Source organism: Sphaeramia orbicularis, chromosome 12 (assembly GCF_902148855.1).
Source record: "Sphaeramia orbicularis chromosome 12, fSphaOr1.1, whole genome shotgun sequence".
NCBI lineage: Eukaryota > Metazoa > Chordata > Actinopteri > Kurtiformes > Apogonidae > Sphaeramia > Sphaeramia orbicularis.
In genome coordinates this window covers 70,232,021-70,259,508 of record NC_043968.1, presented here as the reverse complement: position 1 = coordinate 70,259,508, position 27,488 = coordinate 70,232,021, and the positions used below count along the sequence as shown (strand labels likewise).

The window sequence follows — 27,488 nt, the reverse complement described above, 5'->3', positions numbered from 1 at the left end:
AGAATAGTATCATCAGTTTTTGTCTGTTGTAGCAGCCTAGCTAACATAATGCTACATTGGTTTTCAGTCACATTGTTTTGGCAATTTGTGATGCATTTTTGTAAATTGAGGTCCAGAGGAGAAATAAATTGAACCAAAGTGCCATTGCCTTTAGAGAACAGAAATGCCCCAAACTTTAGATAAATATTCTGCATCTGTAGTAAAGCGAGACTGGACATGAAATTCTGAGCAAAATGAAAAAAAAAAAAAAACATGTTTCAGTGAGCTGCACCTGAACAGAAAGCACTTCACACAAAGATAGCACTTACGAGCCATTGCCTGGTTGTAATCATATCCCTCTCTACATGATTAGAATGTCATGTGGGTTTCTGGTCACTGTCTGCTTCCAGCTCAGTGGTGTTGTCAACTTGCTGACATCCAAATGAATCTTTTCTTTCTCTATGGGCTATACATTTTCAAGCATGACCTGATGGATGTAGGAAGGATGAAGCAGATTGTGTTTATTCCTGTGTTTTAACACTGTCATACTCTCATGCACTGTCACTCTCAGATTTCGCTTCAGCATGTTCTTTCCTGTTGTGGAAGGAAGGTGTGAAAGATTTTCAACATTGTTTTTATCCGAGTGTCTTGCTTTTTTTTTTTCTCTTTTTTTTGTTCTTCTCTTTGACTTTACATTACTAAGAATGATAACACCTTTCCTAATGTGCTTTTAATTTAAGTTAGGATAAAATTAGGAGTTCAGTCGTCTGAGGTCAACACACCAGGCGTTGTCACAGTACTTCAATATCAAATTCCCTTTGTTAGTCAAGCTATCCCTTAAGTTAAATAAAAAAATAAAAAAAAACTTCTGAAGGTGTGAGATAAAACAGTCCTATCCATTTCTACACAGACAGTTAAAAGTTCTTTAAAGACCACAGGGACCAATCACCAGTTATTTGACTTCAGATGCTGAAAGCAGTAATTGACTGGTTCAATCATTGCAAAAGTAGCATACTGATTGAAGCCTTGTTTTGAAAGAAGTTTGACAGAAAACACGAACGACAACATCTCTATCCCTCTGTGACACATCCAGCCGGCGGCATATCTGTGCATACAGCTGATCGACAGGTTGACAAAGCTCTTGTTGGGGAGTTTTGGTGTGAATCTGAAGCCAAAAAAGTGACAGTGGTTTTCTTTGAAAATTCTGAAATGATGCTTTTTAAGTTGCCTAAGAATGACAGCACCTTACTGATGTCTGTGTACCATGGGGTTGGATTTGGCTGAAACTGAAGATAGACCTACACTGTAACATTATCATTAAAGGTCCCGTATTATGCTATTTTTCAGTCACGTCATATAGGTCTCAGAAGCCCACAAACATAGTATTTAAGTTTGTTCGCCCCAAAATCATCCTTTTTTCGGAGTTTCAGCGGTCGAAAAAGTCACTCTCACCAGCCCTCCTCAGAACAGGCTGTTTCTGGGCCTGCTTCCGGGTATGCAAATGAACGCATCTGTCCACGCCCACTCCCCCTCCCCTCTCTGGGAGAGGACGCGGCTTCCGCTAGCGGTACTACGCGCTAATGTTGACTGTGAAGCCATGGCTCTCTCGTCTACAATACACATGTCTCAGACAGAACGTCTTTCCAAACACTGGCTTTCTTTGCCTTGAGGCGTGATTGAGCCCCGACGGAAAACGGCGGTGTTGTGTCGGGTTCGTGGACCTGACACGGAAGGACGCCTGCCGCCACTAATGCAGGCAGCTACTAACAAGCTTGATGCTAACTATACTGATGCCAACCACAAAAGGCCCGTGTTCACAGTAGTTCTGTTGAATGTCTCTCGATATTATCAGCTCTTGCATGTTAACGGGGACGCAAACGTTAGCAGCAGTAACCGAGCTATGTTAGCTGCCATGCTAACGTTAGACGTACACCTCAACAACCACCAGCTTATCCGTAATGTAGGGTTATGCAGTAAAGATACAAAAAAATGATCAGAACTTACATCTCCCACACTTGTACTTGGGTCACGAAGCGTTGGTACTGCGTCCTTCTTGATTCGGAGTCTTTGTGCTAAGCCGGAGCTGTATGGGCCCATGTTCGAAAAACACTCGTCTGTGAAATGCCAGGCACACACATACAAGCGTTTGGGAATGTTGTTTGGTACATGACCATCAAAGATATAATCCAGCCACTTTTTTCGGAGAGGCTCGGAAGTGGGGAGCAAAAATAAACTTTCGTGTTGGTGTGTGCAGCCAACAACACCACAACTTGCGTGTCTCGCCTTCGCCATGTTTGTTGTCCAAGAGATACTTTGCCAGGGCGGGGCTCGCTTTGCCAGGGTGGGGGCACAGTCAGGGGGAGGAGTTAAATCCGCTTATGTCGTCATAAGCGGACCCAACTCAAACTCGGCCGTTTGAGCAGGCATTTTCACTAAATGTGGTGTAGCAAGGCAGGGAGGAAACAAACAGTTTTCAAATTCGAACCTCATAATGAGGCTACTGCAACACACACTACTATAAGAAAACTTTCACAAAGTGAGATTTACATAATACGGGACCTTTACTGTAAGAAGGTTAAACTGGATGTGTGTTTTGGTTGTGCTGAAAGAATAAACTCCAGTTTTGTTGCAGATACCTGGAGGTTTTACACAAAAAATGACATATAATTGGAGCTATTCATGATTCCCTCTAAAGACAAGGGGATGGATTATATAGATATACATTCCTACAACTATTTGGGGAACTTATGTTACTTTACTGATGCCTGATAATAGTTACCCATCCTCGCTTGTGTTAACTAACAACATAAACCAGACCTCTCCTAGAGTTAACCGTTGGGAAACTGTGTAAAAATGTAAATAAAAACAGAATGTGATGATTTGCAAATTGCATAAACCTATATTTTTTTTCACATGAAAGCATAAAAACATGCAAATGTTTAAAATGAGAAAATGTGCCATTATAAGAATGTTTTATTTTATTTTTTTTATTTAATGGCAGTAATACAGTACATCACCCAAAACTTGGGATGGGGGATAACCAAAACACTGGAAAAACAAGTGGTGCCAGACACAACAAGCCCCGCCTCTCGCATGTATTATAGCTTATTTTGGCATCGATCCAGTTGATGTCATCACGTCTATGCCTGTGCTGGTGTCAGCATATCAATTGCCTCTATGTATGTGCCAAGTTTGAAGTAAACTGAAACAAAATTGATGTTTTTTATAGAGATTTGAAATTTTTCCCATTATAAGTAAATGGGAGAAGAAAAAAGATTTTAAAAATGCATTAAATTTTTTTACTTTGACCTACTTTTCCCAAAATGTAACCGCATCTCTTTGGGGTCACTGGCAATCTATAAATCCAATTTGTGATCATAATAAGCAGTACTAAAAAGAAACAGCTGGAGGAACATTTTGTTGCTAATGACGCTAATTAGCCATTTATAAAATGGACCAGTAGCATGAATGGATATAAAAAGTGCTCCTCATGGAAGTGGGGGCGTAGACTAACCAACCTCCGAAAGACTGCGTCAACAAATTGTGGAACAAATTCAGAGTAATGCTCATCAAAATAAAACTGTAAAACCTTGAATATTTCATTATCTACAATACCAAATACCATCAAAAGATTCTGAAAATCTGAGGATCTCTCAAAGTCAGCATTTGCTGTCTGTGATCAGGCCCTCAAGCAGAACTGCATTAAAACCAAGTAGGGATGTAACGATTACTGGTATAATGATACATATTCCCGACAGTTAGTCAGTTAGTATCACTGTTTCAATTCTAATAATCATGATAACCATGTTTGATTACCGCACTTTGAAAACTAATGGTACTGCTCATTTCCTGGAGAAGCAGCAGCACTCCAGGCACTATCTATCTATCTATCTATGAAAAAGAAACTCAAACAACTCAAACTTGATATGGAAAATGGTCAAACAGTGGCCATAAGGTGACATCTTTAACGCACAGTTGTATATTTGATTCTTTACATGTTAATATTTTAATGTTTCTGCCAACAGAAAGTACATTGTGGCTATTATTTAATTTAATTAATTAATTAATTTATTGATTTTTTAAAATACAACTTGGTTAAATTATTTCAGTGTATGTATAAGTACTTTTTGAACATTTTGATCACAATTTCAACAATATCGCGATAATAATAATAACCGTGATAATTTTGGTTACAATAACCGTGATATGAAATTTTCATATCGTTACATCCCTAAAACCAAGTATATGATTCTGTAATGAAAACCAACGCATTGACTCAGGGACATCGACAGATATCAATGTCTATGTTCACCGTGCCATCCACAAATGCAGGTTAAAGCTCTGTCATAGAAAAGAGAAGCTGTTTACCACCACCATCCAGACACGCTGCTGTTGCTTTTGGGCCAAAGCTCATTTAAAATAAACAAAAGCAAAGTGTCCAGTTTATTATCAGCAGTGATGGTATGGGGGTGCATTAGTACCTATGAGATGGGCTACTTAGACATCTGGAGGCATAGATAATACAGCAAAGAGGACCCAGGGCCATTGGGCAGCTAAACTTCTGTGCCAGACAAAAAGGGAGCAACACCCCCTCCCAAAATTATTTTTAAAAGAAGACTCAATGCTACACAGTGGTAAACATATTCATATTCAAACTTTTTGGAGATATGTTGGTGTCATCAAATTGAAAATGACCTTATTTCTTTCTTAAAATGGTACATTTTCTCAGTTTAAAGATACGACATGTTAACCATGTTACATTGTGAATAAAGTATAGGTTTGAGATTTGTAGATCATTGCAGTCTGTTTTTATTTACATTGTACACAGTGTGCCAACTTTTTGGGAATTGGGGTAGTAGCTGTCAGGTTGTCAGCTAGAGTAAATATGAGATGAGTGGATATGTCAAATTCCATAAAAATGTCAGCATTAATTAGTTATTTTGTCTGCAGGAAACACAGAAACTGGTAAGAGAAGTTTAGCAGACTGAAGAAGAAACAGACCAAGTATTTTCAGGGTTTTCACAATACCCATCACTTCCACAACTAGACTGTATATGGAAGAAATGCAACAAGATTTACCTGGATTTCATCTTCTTTTACATGTCAAAAACCTCCCATTTTAACAGGAGCGTGTAGACGTTTTACATCAATTATAAGCAGTAAGTCATCCATCCAACGGAACAGGAGGGCAGATGAGGACGAACAATGAACCATTTCATCATTTCTTTTTATTCAATACCTGCCGTAATAGAAATACCTTTAATTTTACATATATGCCATTTTTACCAGTGATAACCAATGTGGCTTTACTTGCAGGTCACACCTTTTGTTCCAGACAAAAAGTCCACAACCTCACATGCACACACACAACAAAAGACGACAAATTAGCTGTCACTTTTACTAGCCATGTGACCTCAAAAGCAAAGAGAAGGGAGATAATCATCTTGGACTAAGGACAATCGCACGCACACACACACACACACACACACACAAACACACACACTGCCATCCAATGACTTCGTGGTGTGGGCTGAAGGATCAGGGAGTCTGCCACGAAGATGGAAAGGAGTAAATATGATTATCGCGTGACAGGCTTCAGCTGTCTTAAACTGAGTGATAAACTGGGATGTGCACATAAAATTAAAGTTGCTATGATTAAAATTGTAGCAGAGAAGTGCACATCCTATATTCGCTCTCCTCCATAAATGAAATGAATGTTTTGTCGGTTCGTTCATCATTCACCGAAGTGAATTACTGTGCTGTCATCTACATAAAGCCGAGTGACATATTACGTATTTATAAAGTAGACACACAATGGTATTGCCTCGTTTGCGTTCACCTCGCAACCCTGAAAAAATACACCACATAGAAGCAGGCGGTTCATAGACACACTCTGAACTGCATAAGCAGAGCACATCCAGTATTTTTACTGTCAGAAATGTAATTTCTACCTTTTTTCTTTTTTGTCACAGACTGTAATTAGTGGCTTAACATAAATGGTCCCTGTTTTGTTGAAAAAATGAATAAATAAACAAAAAAAAAGAATACATGAATAAATTACAAGGTAATGCTCAAGCTGGTAAGTTTACTTAATAACACATTAGTTTATATGTAGTTTCACAAATATTAATATTTAAACACATTTCAGTGATGTATTAATTACATTTTTAACTGTTTAATATCTTGTAGACCTTATAATGAAAGTGTAAGAAAATTGACCTTTTTTCCTCAGTTTAAAGATACTGATTTCAATCCTTTTAAATTACAATCTAATTACGTTACATTTTCACATTATATCTTATGATTAAATAGCCTTAATGATACTTTGATGATCAAAAGTTACTGTTATTGTCAAATGTCTAACACGTGCCATCATGTATTACATTTACTTGTAATGAGCTGTGTGAAAACCTTGCAACAATGATAGAAGTTACTGAGTAGAAACAAATAATTTGTGGGAAAAGGGGATACTTTCAATAGTTTCAATGGACTTAAATGTATTAATTATTTAAAGTCAGGGTGTGCAAGGACATTGCCCCACATAAAACAGATAATAATAAACCAAATGACCTGAGGCTGCGCTCTCATTGGAGGATTAAAGATTCCCCCCAGGGTTTAATGTCTGTGCCCTGCAGTCACTCAGAATTGATTTTATTTTCTTGTCCTCATAAAATTAGATTTTTTTTTGCGAGTTGTCAAGAGGCCTTGAGTGAAATACAGACATTCGTAGGACTCTAAAATAAATGTAAAGGAGATGTCACAAGTAACAAAGCTAAGGGATTAGTTTAGGGGTTTTTACTTGTGCATTTTTCTGGAAAAAACAACATAATGTAGATGGATACAGAAGAGGAATAGGGCCACTGGAAAAAAAAAAAAAATTAAGGTCCAATTTATTATTATTATTATTATTATTATTATTATTATTATTATTATTATTATTATTATTATTATGGGGAAAAAAGTCAGAATTCTGAGAAAAAAAGTCAGAATTCTGAGATTAAAGTCAGAACACTAAGAAAAAAAATCAGAATTCAGACTTTTTTTTCCCCAAAATTCTGACTAATCTCAAAACAATAATAAACAAAATATTTGAAACAGTCAGAATTCTGACTTTTTTCTCAGAATTCTGACATTTTCTCATAATAATAATAAAAAAATATATATTAGACCTTAATTTTGTTTTTTTTCCAGTGGCCCCAATCCTCTTCTGTAGTGGACCATTGTCAAACATGGAAATCAAAATCAGCTGACAAAAGCATTAAAAATTTGGTTCTGCGCATAAATTACCTGCCACTGCTATCTATGAACTCAAAGTAGTAATATCCAGGTATGATTTTTTCTTGTATAATTAAGAATTTAACTGAACTGAATTGATGTGGTTATATGTATATGTACGTAGGGCTGCATTTAGTACATATGGCTTTATTGCAATGTATTAACTTAAATATTTTGCAGCTTAAAATCTACTCAACAATATGACATCTCACCTCGTTGCCATAATTTTTAAGTCATCGTTAAGCCATGATTTTACTGCTGTATATAGTCGACCTCTTCCATACATCAGCCTTTGATACAGCATTATTTATGTTGCATACATCGCAGAATGCATGCCTGTGTGAGTTTGCTAATACAGTATTGTTCCAGAAAGCAGTGATTCCCAGACAGTTAGTGGATAAAGCTATTTTGGTCTCCCCTCCCTCATGGGCTGATGCATTGGCTGTGCTCTGATCCCTTTGTCCATCGGAGAGACAGAACATTTTTGGCTTAATGCAACTGGACCCTTGCTAATGGCAGCAAATAGCCCTGTCGGCTACATGACAGCAGCTGAGAACAATACTTAATGTTGACATCACTTGCTATGAGGATCTATTTCTGGTTTCTTCCTTTTATAGTGTGCTGTTGGAAATTGCTATCCGGCTCCCTAGACAAAGCACATATAAAAGCTTTGGAAAAGGAGGTGGACCTCTGTGCCTAGGAATCACTTCCAATCCCTCCTGTCTTTCACTTGTTTCACAGCAAGTACAAGCTCACCTCCGAATCCCTGAACAACATGGCACCAAAGAAGGTTGAACCAAAGAAACCTGAGCCTAAAAAGCCAGAGCCGAAGAAAGAAGCCACTCCGGCTGCTGCTGCTGCCGCCGCCAAGCCAGCACCGACCCCAGAGCCTCAGCCCGAAGCCCCTAAAGAACCCGACTTCGACCCCAAAAGCATCACCCTTGAGTACACCCCCGACCAGATCGAGGAGTTCAAAGAGGCCTTCACCTTGTTTGACCGCACACCGACCGGAGAGATGAAGATTACGTATGCTCAGTGTGGGGATGTGATGCGAGCTCTGGGGCAGAACCCGACCAACGCCGATGTCCTCAAGGTGCTCGGGAAGCCGCGGCCGGAAGACATGAGCACCAAAATGGTAGACTTTGAAACCTTCTTGCCAATGTTGCAACACATCTCCCGTGCTAAAGATCAAGGCAACTTTGAGGATTTTGTGGAGGGGCTTAGGGTTTTTGACAAGGAAGGCAACGGTACCATCATGGGAGCTGAGCTTCGTCATGTCCTGGCAACGCTGGGCGAACGGATGACAGAAGACGAGGTGGACAGATTGATGGCTGGACAGGAGGACGCCAATGGTTGCATCAACTACGCCTCCTTTGTTAAACACATTCTCTCTGGGTAAACTGGACATTTAACCACAAGGACTTATTTTTACCTCTGGTTCATCTATCATCTGGATCCTACCTTAATCCCTTTAGAGGTGAACATGTCACTGAGTTATGTGGCAGTATTTCTATGCCATCAAAAGCTGCAGTTCCTGGTCAGTGAAAAATTAACAGCGCCAAGACCTGTGATTACTTTGTTTTATTAAACACTGAAATATATTGAGATAGTGAAGAAATATGGACGTCCATAAAGAAAAAAAAAAGTGATTAATAAAGAAAATGTGGTTGCAAACTGTCTCCCAAAAGTCATTTCAGTACACGCAGCATTTAACTGTGAAAGAAACATGATGACATCCAGGAATGCTGATAGAAATTACTCATTTTATGTTTAATCAACTTCCACTCCATAACTGTGTTAATGTGATTACGGCGAAGTATTGTTGGGACAAAGAATAAAACAAATAGGATTTGGCTCTATCTGAAAATAGAACAGATTTGATTCTATTCTTTTTCACACAAAAAGAGTTAGAATGAGCATGCATGTCTTTGTGCTTGAGGGGCAGCTGCTGTGGATCTACATATACCCCCACATTCTGGAGACTCTGGTTTGCAGAACATACACAGACATACATGCGAACACTGACACAGACGTTGACAACTACAAGACAGGTGCTCTAAAGACCAGCTTCATCTCCACTGCAGTGGCAGACTCTTCATTTAGGAGGTTCTGGATAAGTATTCTGCACTGGCACCATCATCTTCAGTTCTCTGTAGTTATTTATGTTGAAATTGTGCAAGTCCTGTAATATAATAATCAGCTGGTTCTCCATTACTTGAAATGACACATAGGGGTAAGTATAGGAATTATACAAACAGTTTATAAAGCTGACCATTTCTAGGTAATCTAGGCATGAAACAAAACCTCTAGAAAACATACAGTCGAAGAAAAAACTAGAAAAGCACAGACAGACCTCAAGGCAGATCACCTCACCACCACCACCACCACCACCACCACCACCCTATCACTACAAAAATGTAATCATTTGTTCCTTGTGCCAGTATCAACATTTCCTGAAAATTTCATCCAAATCCGTCCATGAGGTTTTGAGTTATCTTGCTAACAGACAAACAAACAAACAAACCCTTCCTTAGTGGAGGTAATTATTAGACCCTCAAAAGTCATCAAAAACAATGGTTATGCAATCAAGTACTAACTCTAGTGTGTACCATGTGACTAAAACAGACAGAAAAGAAAACATGGAATGCCTAAAAGCACTGTTTTTGGCAGTACAATGCCATAGCTATTGATGTAAGAACTTAAGTAATTTTGGTTATTATCAAGAAAACATGGAAAATGGCTAGATATCAGCTCTGAAAGTAAACTCTTATGAGCTATTTTTGTTGTTATCATTATATTTGTCCAAATAAATGTACCATTTGTTGTGCCAGGCATTAAAATGAACAAGAAATTGAAGAAAACAAGGGTGGTCTAATAATTTTTTCACTGACTGTATTAGACTTATTTTGTTGATTTCCTATTCTTTATACATTTAAACAAGACAAACATAGTCAGCACAATCACCATTTACATACAGAAAATACTCCATCCCATTCCAGAAAGACAGCTGTTTCTCACATGGCTATTGAAAATCAATATTCTGCTAATGTTCCTGGTAACAAGTCGTACAAAAACATGTTGTTGTTTTTTTTTTCCAAGGGTGTCCATTGATGACACATGTTCCATTGTGTGAGCTCAGCCTCCCTCTTTAAACACCTTCTTAAAAAGGTCAGCTTCTCAGTATTTGCATATATTGAAAACCCTGTTCATAGCCTCTTTCATCATGTTTAACCTGTAAATATGATGCTACTTTCTTTGCACACAAAGAATCCCCAGAAAACCGGAATAAAATCAGTATACCCCATGTGTTAGTCTGAAAATGCTCCGTCCAGAAAAAGGATATCCAAAAAGAAGATATAAAAGAATAAAAGAATGTGCAGTTCATATGAAATGTAGAGTATTGCAATAATCTGAGGAATACAACACAAGTGTCCATATAAATGTATTCACTGCAGTATTGAGTTGCTGTGGGTACATTTGCAGGAAACGGTTTGACTTGAATCATTACGCTTCAAATAATATCTCATTTACATAATGGCTACACGGTAAAACTTGATGCACTTTTGTTCTTATACTACAACAAAAGACTGCATACCGAACACCTAACGAATTAGTTCAATTAATTAAACAATCTTCTCCGATAGGCTTTCTTACAGATGCTTCAACAGACATAGCTCACTGGAACTCTACAGCCACAGGCGTTGGACGGACTGTTTACCAGCTCAAAGTGACTGAGTAAACTTTAATAACCTGAAATCACTGCTGGTAGACCAACTGGATATGGACCACTAGGCCATTGTGTGTAGATTAGACTCCATTTAAAAGGGAAAATCTTGGAGTTTGTGATTAGCATGAGGCTGAAAACAACCTAAACCACATCAGTACATGGCTCAACATCCCAACCCAAACACAGACCACTGGTCTGGTAAACTGAAATGACCAAGAAAGTCTGATTTTCATGCTTCAGAGGATTTTTAGAAGGAATGAAAATGGGTGCTTCAAGGAAACCAGGTACATTTTGGTACCTCGCACTTTGCCAGCTTTTTAGACCCAATAATAAAAGAGAAATTTAGACATATTTCCCCCCAGGACATACCTAATGGTGACCTCAGATAAATGCAAAAAAAAAAATTATATTCTTACTCTGAGCCATCCCAAAATTAATGAATTTTTAATAAAACATTGGGGCCAAAATAGGACCAAAATTGGGATATGAAAAGCTACCTAGATGTCAGTGTGTTTTATTTTGAAAACATGGTTTGAAATGGTCTTATATACCACTATAAATAAAGACACTGTGTTAAATTTGATGATCCTAGTGTTTTTTTTCTAATCCAGATATGTGGGTTTTTCATAAATTGGCAGTCTCATTCCAGGTTTTGTATGTAACCCATTGTGTCCACTTGCGTTACATGCAGAACCTGCCGAGTTAAACACGAATAAATTGCAAATAGTTTTGCAACAGCAGCCATTTTTGTGAAACATTCTGCCTTGCATAATTACTTTAATTCCCAAAATGTACCTGTGAGAGAATAAAGTGATATTAAAAAAACAAAAAAAAAAACAAAACAGTACCAGATAATTTTCGTGTCTTTTTGACCGTGTTACATACAGATTTTCATATTACATATAATGTAAAATAATGAAAAATACTTTCTCTTTTATCTCATAAGTATTAATTTTTAAAATAGACCCAAAGTCCTTCCAAGCTTGCTTCATAACATTAGTCTACATCTAGTTTGAACTTTTAGCCCCCATGTCCTGTTTTTAGGGGCCAGTTCCATAGAAGCACCCAAAACTAGCTCATGGTACCAGCCCTTTATATATCCAGTATAATTAAACAAATAATTTTTGAACAAAGCTATACAAAGGCTTGATGTTCAAAAAGCTGATACTTTGTTTAGTTTGCTTGCTCAGTTGGTGTTTCAGGCAAAGAGACGGTGTAAAATGTCGAGTTAGAATCAATAGGAAGCTGATAGAGTTCTATTTATGTGTGGGTATGAGGGATATTCAGTTATTAACTTATTGATGAGTCCTCATTTCTAATTGCAGCAACTCACTGCATCTACTGTATGATGGGTTTCATGTTTATTTATCTCCAGTTGTTTTCACTTTGATTTATTTGTGTAATCCAGCTGTGACTTCCATGTTCCATGTTATCTACACACTGTGTCCATTATGTCTGTTCAAGTAGAGGCTAAACACCACCGACTTTACATGAAGGACAACAATTAAGCAACAATTAATGCAGAAAAATGCTAAATATATTTAAGCTGTTTAATTGTGCTCTGCCAATGTCATATTCATCGAACATGAAATTCATATAGACATCTCCACCTTGTTTTCCTGGATAAATGTGGGATGATATTAATGCTTCACAGGTGAAACATCTCCATATGTACATTGTATGGTTTTTCATGGTATCTGACAAATACTAGATTTTGGATGTAATATGATGTACAAGTCAGTATGATTTACAAAACATAGACCTAGATTGGACACTAAACATACATTTAATATAAGTTAGAGCATCAGTGTGATTTTTCCACCTACTATGTCAAACAATTGATGAAAGGCTGTTGTAAATGTGAGGTGGTTCTCAATTGTTAATTGTAAAGGACAAATTCATTCATACATACATAAATACATACTGTACATACATACTATATACATACATACATACAAACGTACATACAGTACATACATAAATACATACATACTATCAATCAATCTTTATTTATATAGCACTTTTCAAACATTAAGGGTGTAACGGAAAGTGCTTTACATATAAGTTTAAAAATCAGTACCACCCCCCACCCAACCGCTCACACACACATACACACACACACACACACACACACCCCACAGACACACACACACATGCACACCCACAAGCACAGACATACTTAAAATGACTAACTGAGCATGAGAGGACCAGAAAGTAAAAGTAAAAGAGTAAAAGAGGAGGCGCTGTCTCAGGGAGCCATCCGCACCAGGAGGCAGCCGCCAACCCCGGCAACCAGGCGCCAGCGCCACAGCGCCACATCCCAACCAGTGGGAGAGGGCCAACTGCCACTGCATCGCGGCGGCAGAGACCCCCACCCACCAGAAAGGAGCAGACCCCAGTGAAAGAAGGCGCCACAGCCACCAGAGTCCACAGCCCCCCCCCCCCCCCACACACACACACACACACACACACACACACCCATCCCACCCCGGCACAGAGGGCTCCCTCTGATGAAACACTGGAGAATATAGATAAGAAACATTAAAAAGATATAAAAGAATTGATTAAAAGAATCTAAATGTAAGACATATATATAAATATAATATAAATATTAAACATCACAAAGATAAAACAGAAGCATTGGTTAAAATAATCTTAAGACATATATATAAAAATATAACTATAAAACAGCAGAGTGGATAAAACAGACGCATTATTTAAAAGCCAAATTAATGAGGTGGGTCTTAAGCCTGGTTTTAAAAAATTCTACATATACATACATACATACATACATACATACATACATATAAACATACAAAAAGTGGTGACTGGTTGTCAATGGAAAAAAAAAAAAAAATTGTGGCTCACCTTTTGGAAGGTATTCGTCATTTGTCTATGGTTTCTTGGTGGAACACTGTACTGCAGGTGTTGTGGTTATAGTGTTATGGGGGGTGGGGGGTGGGTGATGCTATGAGATAAGTGCAATATTACATATTTGACTGTTGTTACTAAACTGCTCCACAAAAATCATGCCTCAATCCAGTTGATTTCAGTTCAATTCAGTCCAATCGAAAACACCTCATTCATCCCGGAGGGGCCTGTTCACATTAAATTCAAGAGGTTTTCTTTGTAAAATACAAACATTTACCTCTTGAGGTTAGCATCTGATTAAGTATGATTTACAGGCAGTCCTCATTTTATATATTTTTTCAATTTATTTCAGTTTTTGTGCTTGTCAAGTGACATTGTATTTTACTCTTAGGGTTTGCAGAATTGAATAATTACATTGCTGATTTTATTCTCTTTTTATATTTTATAGCCCTTGTTTGTTTCACTGTTTTTGTTTTTGTATTTCTCTGTTTTATTCCATCTTAAGTGGCTGTCATTTCAATCTGTATCACTCTATTATGGTTTGCTCTGTCCTATTATCTGCTTGTCAATCATTATCGGAGCAATCTGAGCCCTAACTTTATAATAGGTGCTTTACAAATAAAGTTTGAATGACTGAAATGACAGATACAATATGTGTTAGGAAACTGTCAAAATGTCTTTTCTCCATTTTCATATGGCTCAGGTGCTGTGAAAAAAAAAAAACACTTACTGCTGAGTGTAAGTGTTATGACGAAGGAAGAGCCTGGATCTATAAAAGATCATATTCACAAAGCAGCCTTTTTCCACTGATGTCACAAGCAGAATGTATTGTATATAGTCATCCTGATATATTCTACAGTTGACGAGCATCTCAAAAGACAATGGATGCAGTGTGTGGTGCAGTAAGCTTGTCACCCAACATCACTGAAAACCATGTCTGAGTTGAATAAAAGGACAGCAGGAAGTTAAATTTACATTGCAAGTCAGACTACATCATGGCTTTTTTGTTCTAGGTTTACATAGACGTGCGTTGACATTTCAGAATTACTTTAGCCCTATCACAGTGTGGTTTAGCAGCAAGTGATTAAATGCTAACATTAGTTCCATGCACTGTGCATAAGAACCAAATGGAACTATGACAATGTCTCCAACGGCTGTTTTGACGTCAGGAACTTGGATTGAAAGTGTTCCTATAATGGCACTCTGTTGGAGTCAGACTGGAGTACATCAGCAGTAAAGATGTTGTTTCCATAGCAACAACTCTGTTTACTTCTGTTCTGACGGTTCTTATGTTCTGTTCTTATACACAGCCTGGTTGAAGAAAAATCTAACATAGCCTTCGTGTGGATTTAACTTCTATTCTTCTATTGAATAATCACTGCAGTGATTAATATGTTCCAGCTGCAAGTTCTTTAAAGGCCCATTTATGCTCAATGTTAAATACATATCGGCTAAAATTTGCTTAGAGGTCTTATTTATGTCTGTGCATAAGAAACCAATATAAGTGAATCCCCAAAGGAACTTTGTGTTGGTAAATGCAAGTTATGTAAATTTACAGGATTTCAGTTCTGTTGCAACATGTTGATGGTCATATGAACTATGTTTTCAGATCAAAAATGTTCAATTTCATCACAATTAATGCTATATTTTCATGTCACAAATGGCCAAGTTATATTTGAACTGAATTTACCTGAAAAACAAATATTCTATTCTTTTAGATTCCCCAATTTTTCTTACAAGATTATATACTACATATCACGTTTTATTTTTACAGGTTGCAATATGGAGTATGGTGCTGATCCATCCTGCTTATGTTACGCCAATACATACATTAAGAATGTCACACGTCACTTTTTAAATCAACAGTTTTCTAATAATAAGCATTTTTATAAAGATATAAAAATTCTATATTGTTATTTACTCTTTAGTATGATGATAAACTATACAATAAATAATTCTGATACGAGTTTTTACACAGGGATCATTTGTGGAAACGGTGACATGGCTGCCGAGCATCAGTATGATGGGATCCGTAACAACCGTGTCACATCCGTCCACTGCCACGTTTTGTGTTTTTGTGTCAGCTGTTATTGTTTTAGATCCACAATACTAACATTTATGAATAAGAGGAGAATTAGCAATAGTAAGTATATAAGTTTATTACTAATAAAGTACTGGTACTGACCAGATCATCATGGGTAATGTCACGTCCGTCCACCAGCAAAAGTTTTCACATACACGTGCTATTCAAAATCCAATATTTCTAAAAATATAGCTTCCACTGTCAAAAAATATCAGTAGTCTGTGCACAAATGTATTAGCATTATTTCAACACAGTTCTATGCATTTCTTACAGCTTTTTTTTTTGGACAAAAATGGCCACTCAGGGGGTCACCTAAGTAAATTTTAGCTGGTATACGTATATGGACGTTGCGTTCTGTCTGTCCTCTGCATACATTACTGTCTGTATTACTGTCCGTCCTCTGGAAGCTTGCAGATGTGAACCCAAATGGAGGAAATGGAGCAGTGCTGCTGGAAATCACAGGGGCAGTTTGAGACTTGAAGACAATAATTTCTCTGGTGGAACTTTTTGAAAAGTGACTGTTTGAGTTGGTGAGAAACTACCGAAATATATACAACCAGTATTCTCTATCAACATGAGCAATACCTCCCCTGTCATCACTATTATGTTATTCTCTTTCTTCTTCCTCTTTCTTATTATATACACTGCCCGGCCAAAAAAAAAAAAGTCACACTTGCAATATTTCATTGCACCACCTTTGGTTCTGATTACAAGAGACATTCACTGGGACAACTTAATGCTTATGTAGTGTCACATTAAGGTTCATAATATTTTTTCCATCCATAGTTGCATTATTTTTTGATTACTGATGATGGACAATCGGACTGCTGCATCAAGTCTTCATCACATCCTAAATTAGAGTCTGGACTTTATGATGTCTCATTCTCCCTGAACCATTCTGTCAGAAGTCTGATGATCCTGATCAACCCTGGCATTGTCCAATCGTTTTACCATTAGAGACATGAAAGGACACTTACTGCATCAGTTAGAGTTAAATAACCTGTTCCAGCTGAAACATTATTACCCTCTGCAGAACTTTCCCGTAGAAGGATCTGAACTATTTGCTTAGTTAAATCCAGGCAGTTACTTTTTTTTTGTCCAGGCTGTTTATTTAACTCTGATGCAGCAAGTAGCCTCTCATTTCTGTAACGTCAAACACCCCAGTGAGAATCTTTGAGATGTGATGAAGACTTGATACAGGGTCCTGCAATAAAATCTTGAGGTGTTCCAATCACGTGTGCATGTGACTAATTTTGAGACCACAGTGTAATTTTAAATCTTAAGTTATTAACAAGGACAGTCGGAATTCTGGGTCAGTTGTTTAGAGGAGCTGGTGTCACTTCTAATAAACAGACAAGATTTACTAGAAAGACAGGTGACTGTAACGCAGTGATAACAGGTTAACTACAGGCCATAAATACTCAGAAACCTACAGTCAGAGTATAATGATCTACAGCCAGAATCTGGAGAAAATTGGAAGTAACACCACTGACCCGCTTAAGTGGAGCTCAGTCAGGTCAGTTGACGCTGCTGTGACCTTTAGGGGAGACTGGGGACAGTTGCAACATTTTTGAGATTTCTGTGTCTAACTTTTAACTTTTTTAACCCAGTGTCTTCAGACTGCTATAAACTAGCTTCAAGTGTCTGCTAATAAATGACCTACAAAATGTCTGTGCAACACAAATAGAAAATGCATGACTTAATTTCAAACACAAAGAGTGAAATCTTACAATTGACCCCATAGTCCAGGTCAGTTGTAACTTACCTTGGGGTAAAATGTAACATTATGAAATCAGGACCATGACAATGACTTAAAACACTGAAAGTTTTTAATTCATAACTTTTAAACACAATTGGTGTGGTTCCACAAATATCAGCCCTTGATATCATGACTCACATAAATATACACGCCACCTTTAATTGGTGTTATCTGTACGCATTATAAGCTTTTTGCATACGTTCACACCGCATCAAATACCATGCCTTGTAGCCTACTCATGGGGTTTGCTTGATCCCCGATCTTCTAACTTCTTTCTTGCTTTGCAGAATCTATATAGTGACGTGGTGTATGCCATACGATTTTGCCACAGATCTGACTGTCTTTCCGTGGACCTTTACATTAGTGGATGCCCTCTTCAAAATGTCAAGAGGCAACCCCCTGTCAGTCTTTCTCTGCTGGGACCTATGTTAAAACTTAAAAAAAAAAAAAAAAAAAAAAAAATTGGACCAATGGCCATGTAGCTTACCGGCCAAATTAAAAGCTTTGGGAAATGTATCCAGATGCAATTTATTATAACCCAGTTATGTGCATTTATTATATTACAGAAATAGTCCATGTTTTGGTCATATTCCAATCAGGTCTGTAAAAAATTCAAATTCCAACTTGATATCATTGATACTTACTGATTTATTGGATCAATCCATTTCCTATCTCTTATAATGGGGACATTTTTCAAAGTCGCACCAAATCCAGAATCAGATCCAGAGCGAAATAATTTCAATACCTTGTGTTGGCATCATCATAAAGAAGCTGTATACCAAGTTTGAAGTCAATCAGAACTGTAGTTTCGGAGAAGAAGACGATTGAAATTTTTTCCCCATAAGAGCTCATGTTAAATTTTTCATAAGTTCCCGGATCCAGAAGAAGATCCTGATCAGCATGTGGACATTATGTTTTGGTCATCTCCCCATCAGGGTTGTGCTGTAGAAATTTACACTGGATATCATTTATATTTACTGAGTTATTGCATCGATCCACTTCCTTTCTCTTATAATGGGGAAATTTTTCAAAGTAGCACCAAATCCAGAATCAGATCTGGATCCAAATAATTTCAATACCTTGTGTTGACATCATCATAAAGAAGCTGTATACCAAGTTTGAAGTCAATCGGAATCGTAGTTTCGGAGAAGAAGATGATTGAAATTTTTGAAACGGACAACAGACGGTGACAGACGATGACGAATGCCGCATGACGACAATAGCTTACGGCCGGTAAACTAAAAAAAAAAAAAACAATTGAAATTTAGCTTGGGGTAGGTTGTAACATTTTAGAAAGTGTTACAACTGTCCCTGAGTACATTAGTGATGAGCTAGCTTGCCTTACAGCTAGAAGCTACAACATTACCACAAATAGCCCGAATGAAAGATAGCTAAACAGGCACATAATCAACATGACATACCTTTAATGCAGGGGTGTCCAAACTTTTTTTAAAGAGGGCCAGATCTGATAATGTGGAGATTACCAGGGGCCAGTGGTCCCTTCAGACGTTTTTTAAACAGTAAAAATTACATATAAAAGCGCTATTCTACAACAATTTTATTTTCATTGTTACAATATCATTTTTTTAAAATGGCAAAGTAACCAAATCTAAGCCACTCAGGTGTGAACAAATAAAAAATAAAAAAAAAAACATTTCTGCCTTCCTTCCACATCTGGAGTCAGATAACATAGAACAAACCATGTGGAATATCTTAAACGTCCAAGAAGTTGATAAAAATCTTAACCCCACATTCATTTTAAACATGACTTATATGAGTAATCATTACTCATATATTACTCAGTAATGCAAAGTCTGTTAACATTTAAGATGAAAACATATGAATCTTACTCTTGTCTTCCACAAAATCATTCAGAAAGTAATATTTTGTGTCACATCTACAAGTACATAACACCAGCAGTTATAGGCAACTAACCTGGCAACTTGGTAGCTTGCATTGGTGGTGAATTCATTGAACTCCCAGGTTCACATGAAGAGTCACTGTTGTGAGTTTAAAGCAGCTTGAATTTGCTTCACTTTTTCGGAACGCTCACTCCCTGCTAGCTTGTCGTATGCGTTAGCATGTTTTGTCTGCTAGTGTGTCTTTACATTGAATTCCTTAAACAAGGCAACAGTCTCTTGACAAATTAGGCAAACACAATTGCCTCGATTTTCAGTGAAAAAAAATTGTAATTCCCATCTCTCCTGGAAGCGGCGGCCCTCACTGTCAACTTTCGTTTTTTTATGTACAGGCGCCATGGTTAGAAATTAGCGAAAAGGGTTCATGGCGAGGTCACAGAGCCAGATAGAGTTAGAGTGGTGCTGCCACCATGAGGTGAAAGGAGAAACTGCATTTGGAACCTTTTATGATTCATGTACTCGGTTCAACAGTCCAAGCGGGCCATAAATAATACATTATAAAACCAAAGCTGTGGGCTGTATAAAATCTGACCGCGGGCCGTGATTGGCCCCCGGGCCGGACTTTGGACATGCCTGCTTTAATGAGTCCAACTATAAAGCATGCTATGTAATCACAAAAGTAATTTGAGCAAAATCTTACCACAAAATTAGGACTAAGCTGAGCATGCGCAGAGTGAATCAGGAGAGTCCAAACTTGTTACTGATTGGAGCAATCTCAAGTGTTACAACTGACCTGTATTAAAATCGTCCCCGGTCTCCCCTACCGCTCATGCTGAAAACCAGTTTCATCTCATCGGAAATATTTTGTCTGAACTGGGATTGAGTTAAATACCATCTGAACTACCCGCCCTGGAACACAGCCACTGTGTGAATATGATCCATGAGTCTTTAAGAACTATACTGAATAAAGAGAAAATCCCACCAGTGACTCTGTGACATGAATGAGGTTTGAATAGGAGGCTGCAGAAGCATTGAAAACACATTGGACTATTTCTATCTTTACAGTAGGATTAGGAAGATGCAGCTAAATAGACAGAAGTGGCACTCACTCTATGCAGCTGTCAAGTACATGCAAAGGAGGTTGTAAGTGCACTGGGCACCCAGCTCCATACCCGGTTGAGAGCCAGCCAGCAATTTAGACCCATCGTGATTAATCAGCAGCTGTTAGTTTTAAAGTCCTTTGTCAAATATGTGGGACTCTTGGCTGTGAGGATCCACCAGCTTGTGTACATAAGTTTTAATTTTAGTTGTACAGTGTATTCCCTATGCAAAAGCCGGATACAACATGTTAAATATTTATTGAGTACGTCAGAGAGGTGATGCCTCCAGTGTAATTTTCATAGCCTGCATTTGCCTTTGTTGTGCTACAGTGCATTATATTAAAATGTCAGATATACAAATAACTCTCTGTGTGACTTGAGCACAGTGCAGCCCAGGTGGCATCATAAAACACCCACAGCACACAGCAAAAACCTGCACAGATATATCAAGTAGCAGCTTTTTGTCTCATTTAGGGAGGTAATTTGTGAGATCTTGATATTTGCCCCCAGGAAACTAACCATATTTGATGCCAAACACTTGATGCTAAAGTGTTCTCGATGCTAAAGTGTTCTCGTGCTGCACTGTTTTTTTTTTTTTTTTGTTTGTTTGTTTTTTTTTTTGGCAGTGAGGCTGTCTAATGAGTGCTGAGTTATCTTGTAGTTTAAATTTTAATTTTCTGAAGTGGCCCTGTCGTTGTTTCCCTCCTGCCAGAAACACATCATATCCCACTGTGCTGGAGAGTTTTTACTAAGAGACTGAGAGGGGAATTTTTGGTTTTTATTTGCAATATTCCCACAGACATGCAGTTGGAAAAATCAGCATGAAAATGTCCAGTTTAGCACTTTTTAGCAATTACAAATTACAGAGAGCAAGTGAGGACAAAGATAAATGGCAACGCTGATTATAAAACAAGCATAAGTCAAAGAACGTGTGCTCAGGTCAGGATCGACCAGTAACATTTGCTGGCAGGGAGCAACAAATTTACCACTCTATTAAGACTAGATGAGCTCATTGCATTTGCAAAGAGGATCTTGATTTTGAACCACAAGAGCAGGCCTCACTTATGTTGGATAAGGCAAATTACATAAACAAAAATCCTTTTTTATATGATGATAAGCTGAAGTAGCCTGGTAATAAAATCAGTAGAGCACACAGGCATATCTTTGTGGTTCTTTACTCTAAATAAAATAAATGTTACGCTCAGCTAAAATTAAAATAAAAAGGCACAGTTTTCTTGGTTCTCAAAATACTTTTCTCATAACAGAGGATGACTCAAATAGTTTCACTACTTACTAGTCTTCACTGGTCAATGCTACCACTATTGTAAAACTACTAATATCTTCAGAATGCTGGAAATAAAATGAAAATTTAAGGAAATTTTAGCAACTGTGGGAACAAAATCCATAATTAGAATTAAGCATATTATAATTCTGACACATTTGAATTCTTGAGCAAACTCGAAAAATATGTAATTTGGAAAAATGGTTAGAGTGAGGGCAAAAAAAAGGGAGAAAGTACAAAAATAAACAGCATGAACCCTCAGAAGGACTAAGTAGAATGAAGAAGAACGTGGATGGATGGATGGATGGATGGATGGATGGATGTATAGCGCCCCTTTGCTCTTCAGGCTTTAACTGGCGTAGCTACCCTGGGTCCTTATTAACAGAGCTGTCGGGATGACGTAGGCAAGGTAGGCAGCTGCCTAGGGCCCCCTCGCTGAAGAGGGCCCCCGATGGCCGCATGGTCATTTATCTGTACAACTTATTAAAAACCATCCATTGTAAACAAACCACCACAGTGAGGCAGCGCTAACTCTCTCCTGTACTGTTTTGTGACTGGGGCCCCCCAAACTAGAGGGATTCCCCCTATGCAATGACAAAGGCTAGGAGGGTCATGTAGAAGTGACCTCCGCCCTCGCGCACCCCCCATCACACCCCCCACTTGCTGTCAGTGGAGGAACAAACGGTCTGTCCACACTGAGCACGGCGGCGGCCATTTTAAAAGAACAGCAATGATGAAGCACTCCTACCCTTCAGGGTTCGCAAAAAGACAAAAAACGAAAGAAGAAGAGGAAAAACGCCAATGACACAGCGGTAAGTATTAAGTAAACCATTGTTTTCTCCAAATAGGCTACAACTGTGTGATATGTTTGAAAGTGTGCGAACAAAAGCCCTCACATCAGTGACCAAACACACAGATAGATGTTAGCATGAGAGGGGGAGGATTCAGTTCAAGAACTAATCATATACACACAACACAACTGTGTTCTTTTGGAAGAATTTAAGAATAGAATAAACACAACTTCTCCATCGCCCTTTTCTACTGTTGTACAGCGTTCCAAAACTTCTTTTGAGCTAAATCATTTGGATGTGGAGGACTGAAGTACGACAGCAGTAAAAGTATTTAGTCCTGAAAAGCTAAAAGCTAAGCCTACTGAAGTGTTTTCACTTACTCTGGACGGTTGTCTGCTCCTGCTGCGGTCACCCACACAACTTTATTCCAAACTAAATCGTCTGCTCCTATGAATCCCATCCAGTTTGGCCAAATAATCCATCCAGTTCAGTGGACATTTTCGGTTAGCTAGCAATTTCCATTGGTGATCTGTCCATCCCATTAGGAGAAAAATGTCCCTTTTCCATTGTGTTTGTCCGTCTCATCCATACGTCTGTTCCTTGTGTGTCAGCTGGTTTAGGCACAGAAGAGGACTAGAGTAGGACTGCAGCATAAGTTTGTATTTTCAAGCCAACATTTGTTAAAGTCCCTCACATCAGCTCTGTGCCCTCACTGCAGAACTGAGTTTTTTCTTCACGTTCAAGGCAGCCACACGTAAACAATACATGAGGCGTTCAGGAACAATTAGAATAATTAGGAAATTACAACACTTTTCAAAATCGTCAACTATTCAGGATGTTCAAATACAACATCAAAAAAATGAATGGCGGCGTCTGTGAACCATGTCTGTGAACCATGTAATCACAATCCTACATTTTAAACTCTGTAATTATCTATATTTCCCACACTTGCCCATCAACACATCACAACACTTTGCACCATGTGCTCAGGTAGTTTTGCCGATGAGGTCGGACGTTACATTTTGGTGCATTATGGGAAGTGAAGTTCTTCTCCTGCAAAGTTACTATCAAATCCTCCGCACTTTAATCATATACTTCTAGAATAAGGACAAAAGTAAGCCTACTCACCGAATGCTTTTTTTTTTTCTTTTTTAGGTGCTTTGCTTAAATTTCTGTCAGCGCCAATTGATAGTGACAGTTTGTGTCATTCCCATCAACAATGCCTAATTGAAGACACTGTGTCCTGTACTACACTCTAGTGGATACTCTGTGTTGCGTAATACAGAGTAATTCATGACTCATTAAATGCACCAGAAAACAGGAAATCGCATCTGGATTTTATTTTTCTTCTTCGGTGATTCAACCACCTCATCTTTGCATATTAGGGGCCTCACTTTACTTTCTTGCCTAGGGCCCCCAGATATCTTGAAACGGCCCTGCCCTTGACCCCGAACTACATTCTCCTGGCTCATAACACACATAACGTGAAATATACATTTTCACTACTTTTTAAGAAAACATAAAACGTTTGCACAGCCTTTTCATTTCAATAATATTATTATTTTTAACAAAGTACTTTAACAAACACTTTGCATTTAACTTCCTGTAAATAATACAATCCATGAACACAACAAAATTACACACCTTTTCACAAAGACATGAATTTTTTTAATGCTACCACACTGAAATGGTTTCAATTTTTAACTATGTATTCCACTTATGAACTGATTACATTTATTCTGTTTATAATTTTAACTTTTTAACACACACCCATCACCTAATTTCAGTCGGGCTACAGATGGATGGATGGATGGATGGTCGGTCTAATAACCCTCCCCCCGACATTGTGTTTGTAGTTAGTAGCTTCCACAAACAAGGCTGTAGAACTCCTTAAATAACAATTTTAAATTGTAGAAGTTCACTAATTTACTGAGTCAGTAAGCTAATGCTTAGCATTAGCTGACTACTGGCTTCAAAACAGTTGTTTTGAAACAATAGTAAACATTCACAATTTTTATAAAATGGTCCTGATGTTTTTCTTCAGTTCCAGATGGCAATGACTACACACAATCAAATATTTGCTATTAGAGGTAAAAGAAAAAAAAAAAAAAGGTCAAGATCAGGATGTTTTAACACGGACCAAAATTTGTAAAAACATCCCATACTAATGCTGCGTTCCAGGCCGTTTTTTGAGCCCGTTAGTCACGACTTCAAACCACGACTCACAACTTTGTAATGTTCCAGTCAATTCACACCAAACTGCCTGAGCGCAAGGAATTGTGGTAGCTAGATGTAAACAAACCAGCATGGTGGACCCTACATTACGCTCATTTACAATATTTCTATCGCCAATTCTATTGCTCTTTGCTTATGTGAGGGAAACAGAGAGGCAAGAGAAGCTGTTATGCTTTTTATGTTATGTTATTTGTATATTGGATACGTATTTGGTATTAATTTATTCTTGCACTCAATGGACTGAAAACTAGCTAACTCTAGAGTAGCTGCTGCTTATGCAGAACATTTGCAGATAAATAATGTCAGAACAATACCTTGTTTTAATAAACAATCTGCATAAACACCACATCCATGAGGGTCGCCATTGCTACATGATGTTAGAACTCAGAACTGGGAGTACATCAATCTAGTACGAGTTCATGGGTGGGAAGTCAAAGGTTTGACTGCCATTCCAGGGCATTTTAACTGGTAGAAGGTTGGAAAAACACAAGTTACAAGTTGCCTGGAATGCAACATTAATTCTAAATTCACACATACAATTATACTGTCCAGACTTGTTTTGGCACCATGCATCTCTTCAGAACATCAAGGTCATATCAGATGATTTTTTAACTGTCTCAATATGTCCATATTTATGTCCAGTCACCTTTTTACTGAGGTGTTTTCAGACCATTTTCTTTCTGAATACCAAGTGAAACCTGGAATGCATTTGCAGGGATGGTATGTTTTTAGGAGGACTTTACCTGCTTTGGCGCAGGGGTGCACTGTCTGAGTGCATCTGAGTTAATTACATTCAATATTTTTCATCCATTTCATGCTGTGACAGAGAAACAGAGGAAATACAAACTGCTTTTACCAATGCCATTTTTATTTTGGACAGGATTAGCTACAAGCCAACAAAATGCACTCCATCCACAAAGTGAAAACAAAATAATCTGTTATGCAACTGAAAACTCAATCCAACTTTTCTAGTTTTAGTGCTGTGGAAAATAAACAGGATAAAATCTGAGTTATCCTTCTCGTTTCCCTTTTTTTCACCGTGTTTGTGACCCTGAAATCAATCTCAAAGGCATCATCTTGAAGGATTTTCTTAAAATTCCCATTAAAAAGCAACGATCAAGGATCAAGGAAGCTTATGACTGAAGATACACTTGTGTATTCTTTGAAGAAATAATCTACAATCAAACCCATGATGCATAAAAGAGGCACATCTAGATTTTATAAACCACTTTAAAGATGAAAGTTGTCGTCATTCAAGAGTTGCATTAGTTAAAATGCTGCTGCTTGTGTCTGCCATCATCTCGAGTGGGAGGGACTATGACGCCAGGAATGGAGTCGCAGCGAGGACTCGAGGAGGTACAGATTTAGAAAATGAGAAGAAACAAAGCATCCAGACCCAGACAAAATATTGTGCAGCTTTAATTATTTATTTATTTATGTTTTTTTTCAATAAATACATCCATCTTGCATCTCAGCAAGTGTGATATGTTATAATCACAGTTTCAGACCAATCACAGGAAATCCTGCCAGGCAGCACGCCAACGTACGGATTAGTTCACCATGGTCTACTACCAAATTTGCTTCCTTTTTTATACGGTTTATTTTTTGCATTTTCTCTCTTCATCTTCCTTATTTTAAGCTTTCACTTTGACCCTTTTCTCCCAAATCCTCAATCCAGATTATTTTCAATTCTTACTACACTGTGTTTTTTCCTGAATCTGATTAAACTGGACCTATGTCATTGTCTAGACATCTTTCAGTCTTTAAAAAATGACACCAACCCCATGCATTGATAGATGATTTACTTAGGGTTTCTTAAGTGTCGAATATGAATGTTAAGGGTGGGCAATACTGGAAATTTTGGTATTGATCCAATACCAAGTAGTACCTAGTAGCAAGGGTATAATAGTTTTAGATTTTTTATTATAGTTTAGTTTTATTTAGTTTGGACGTTTTTTTCTCAAATTCAGTTAGTTTTAATTTGTTTTTAGAGCAGTTTTGCTAGTTTTTATTAGTTTTCGTTTTTTTCTAAATGTTTAGTTTTAGTTGAGTTTTAGGGTTTTTTTTATATCTTTTATCTTCTTTGCCGTCGTAATCAAATAAATCCCATACAGGACTCTGCTGCTTTCTCCCAATTTTAGTCTCCATGTTTTCAGGTAGAGTGGGGACCAGAAGACGACTCTAAACCACAAGTGACGACAAGTGATGGACTGTTAAATATCATATGGTGCCAGCAGCTAAAACTGGTTGAGGGAAATAAATCCATTTCATATCAATCCGACGTTGACAAAGATGAAAACGAAAGGAATTTTATCCATAATTTTTATCTGTTTTAGTTAGTTTTATGAGTTTGTTTGTTACTGTTTTTTTCTTTTAATTATAGTTTTTATTTATTTCAGTTAACAAAAATGCTTTTACAAGTCTAGTTTCCATCATTTCGTTAGTTTTCGTTAACGATAATAACCTTGCCTAGTCATACCTAGTATCGCAGATACCGATACTGATACTTTTTTACTTGAAATGTCAT

The 27,488-nt window shown here is 37.7% G+C and overlaps 1 protein-coding gene and 1 long non-coding RNA gene across 2 annotated transcripts in view; one reads left to right on the top strand and one right to left on the bottom strand.

Annotated features, from left to right (window-relative positions):
• Positions 1-27,488, bottom strand: part of LOC115429260 (uncharacterized) — a 957,019-nt gene that overhangs the window by 164,874 nt on the left and 764,657 nt on the right. The gene's annotated exons all lie outside the window — the stretch shown is intronic.
• On the top strand, positions 7,953-8,928 carry LOC115429258 (myosin light chain 4). Its single transcript, XM_030148575.1, has one exon. It carries the CDS (start codon positions 8,030-8,032, stop codon positions 8,651-8,653), a length of 624 nt encoding a protein of 207 aa, XP_030004435.1. The 5' UTR covers positions 7,953-8,029; the 3' UTR covers positions 8,654-8,928.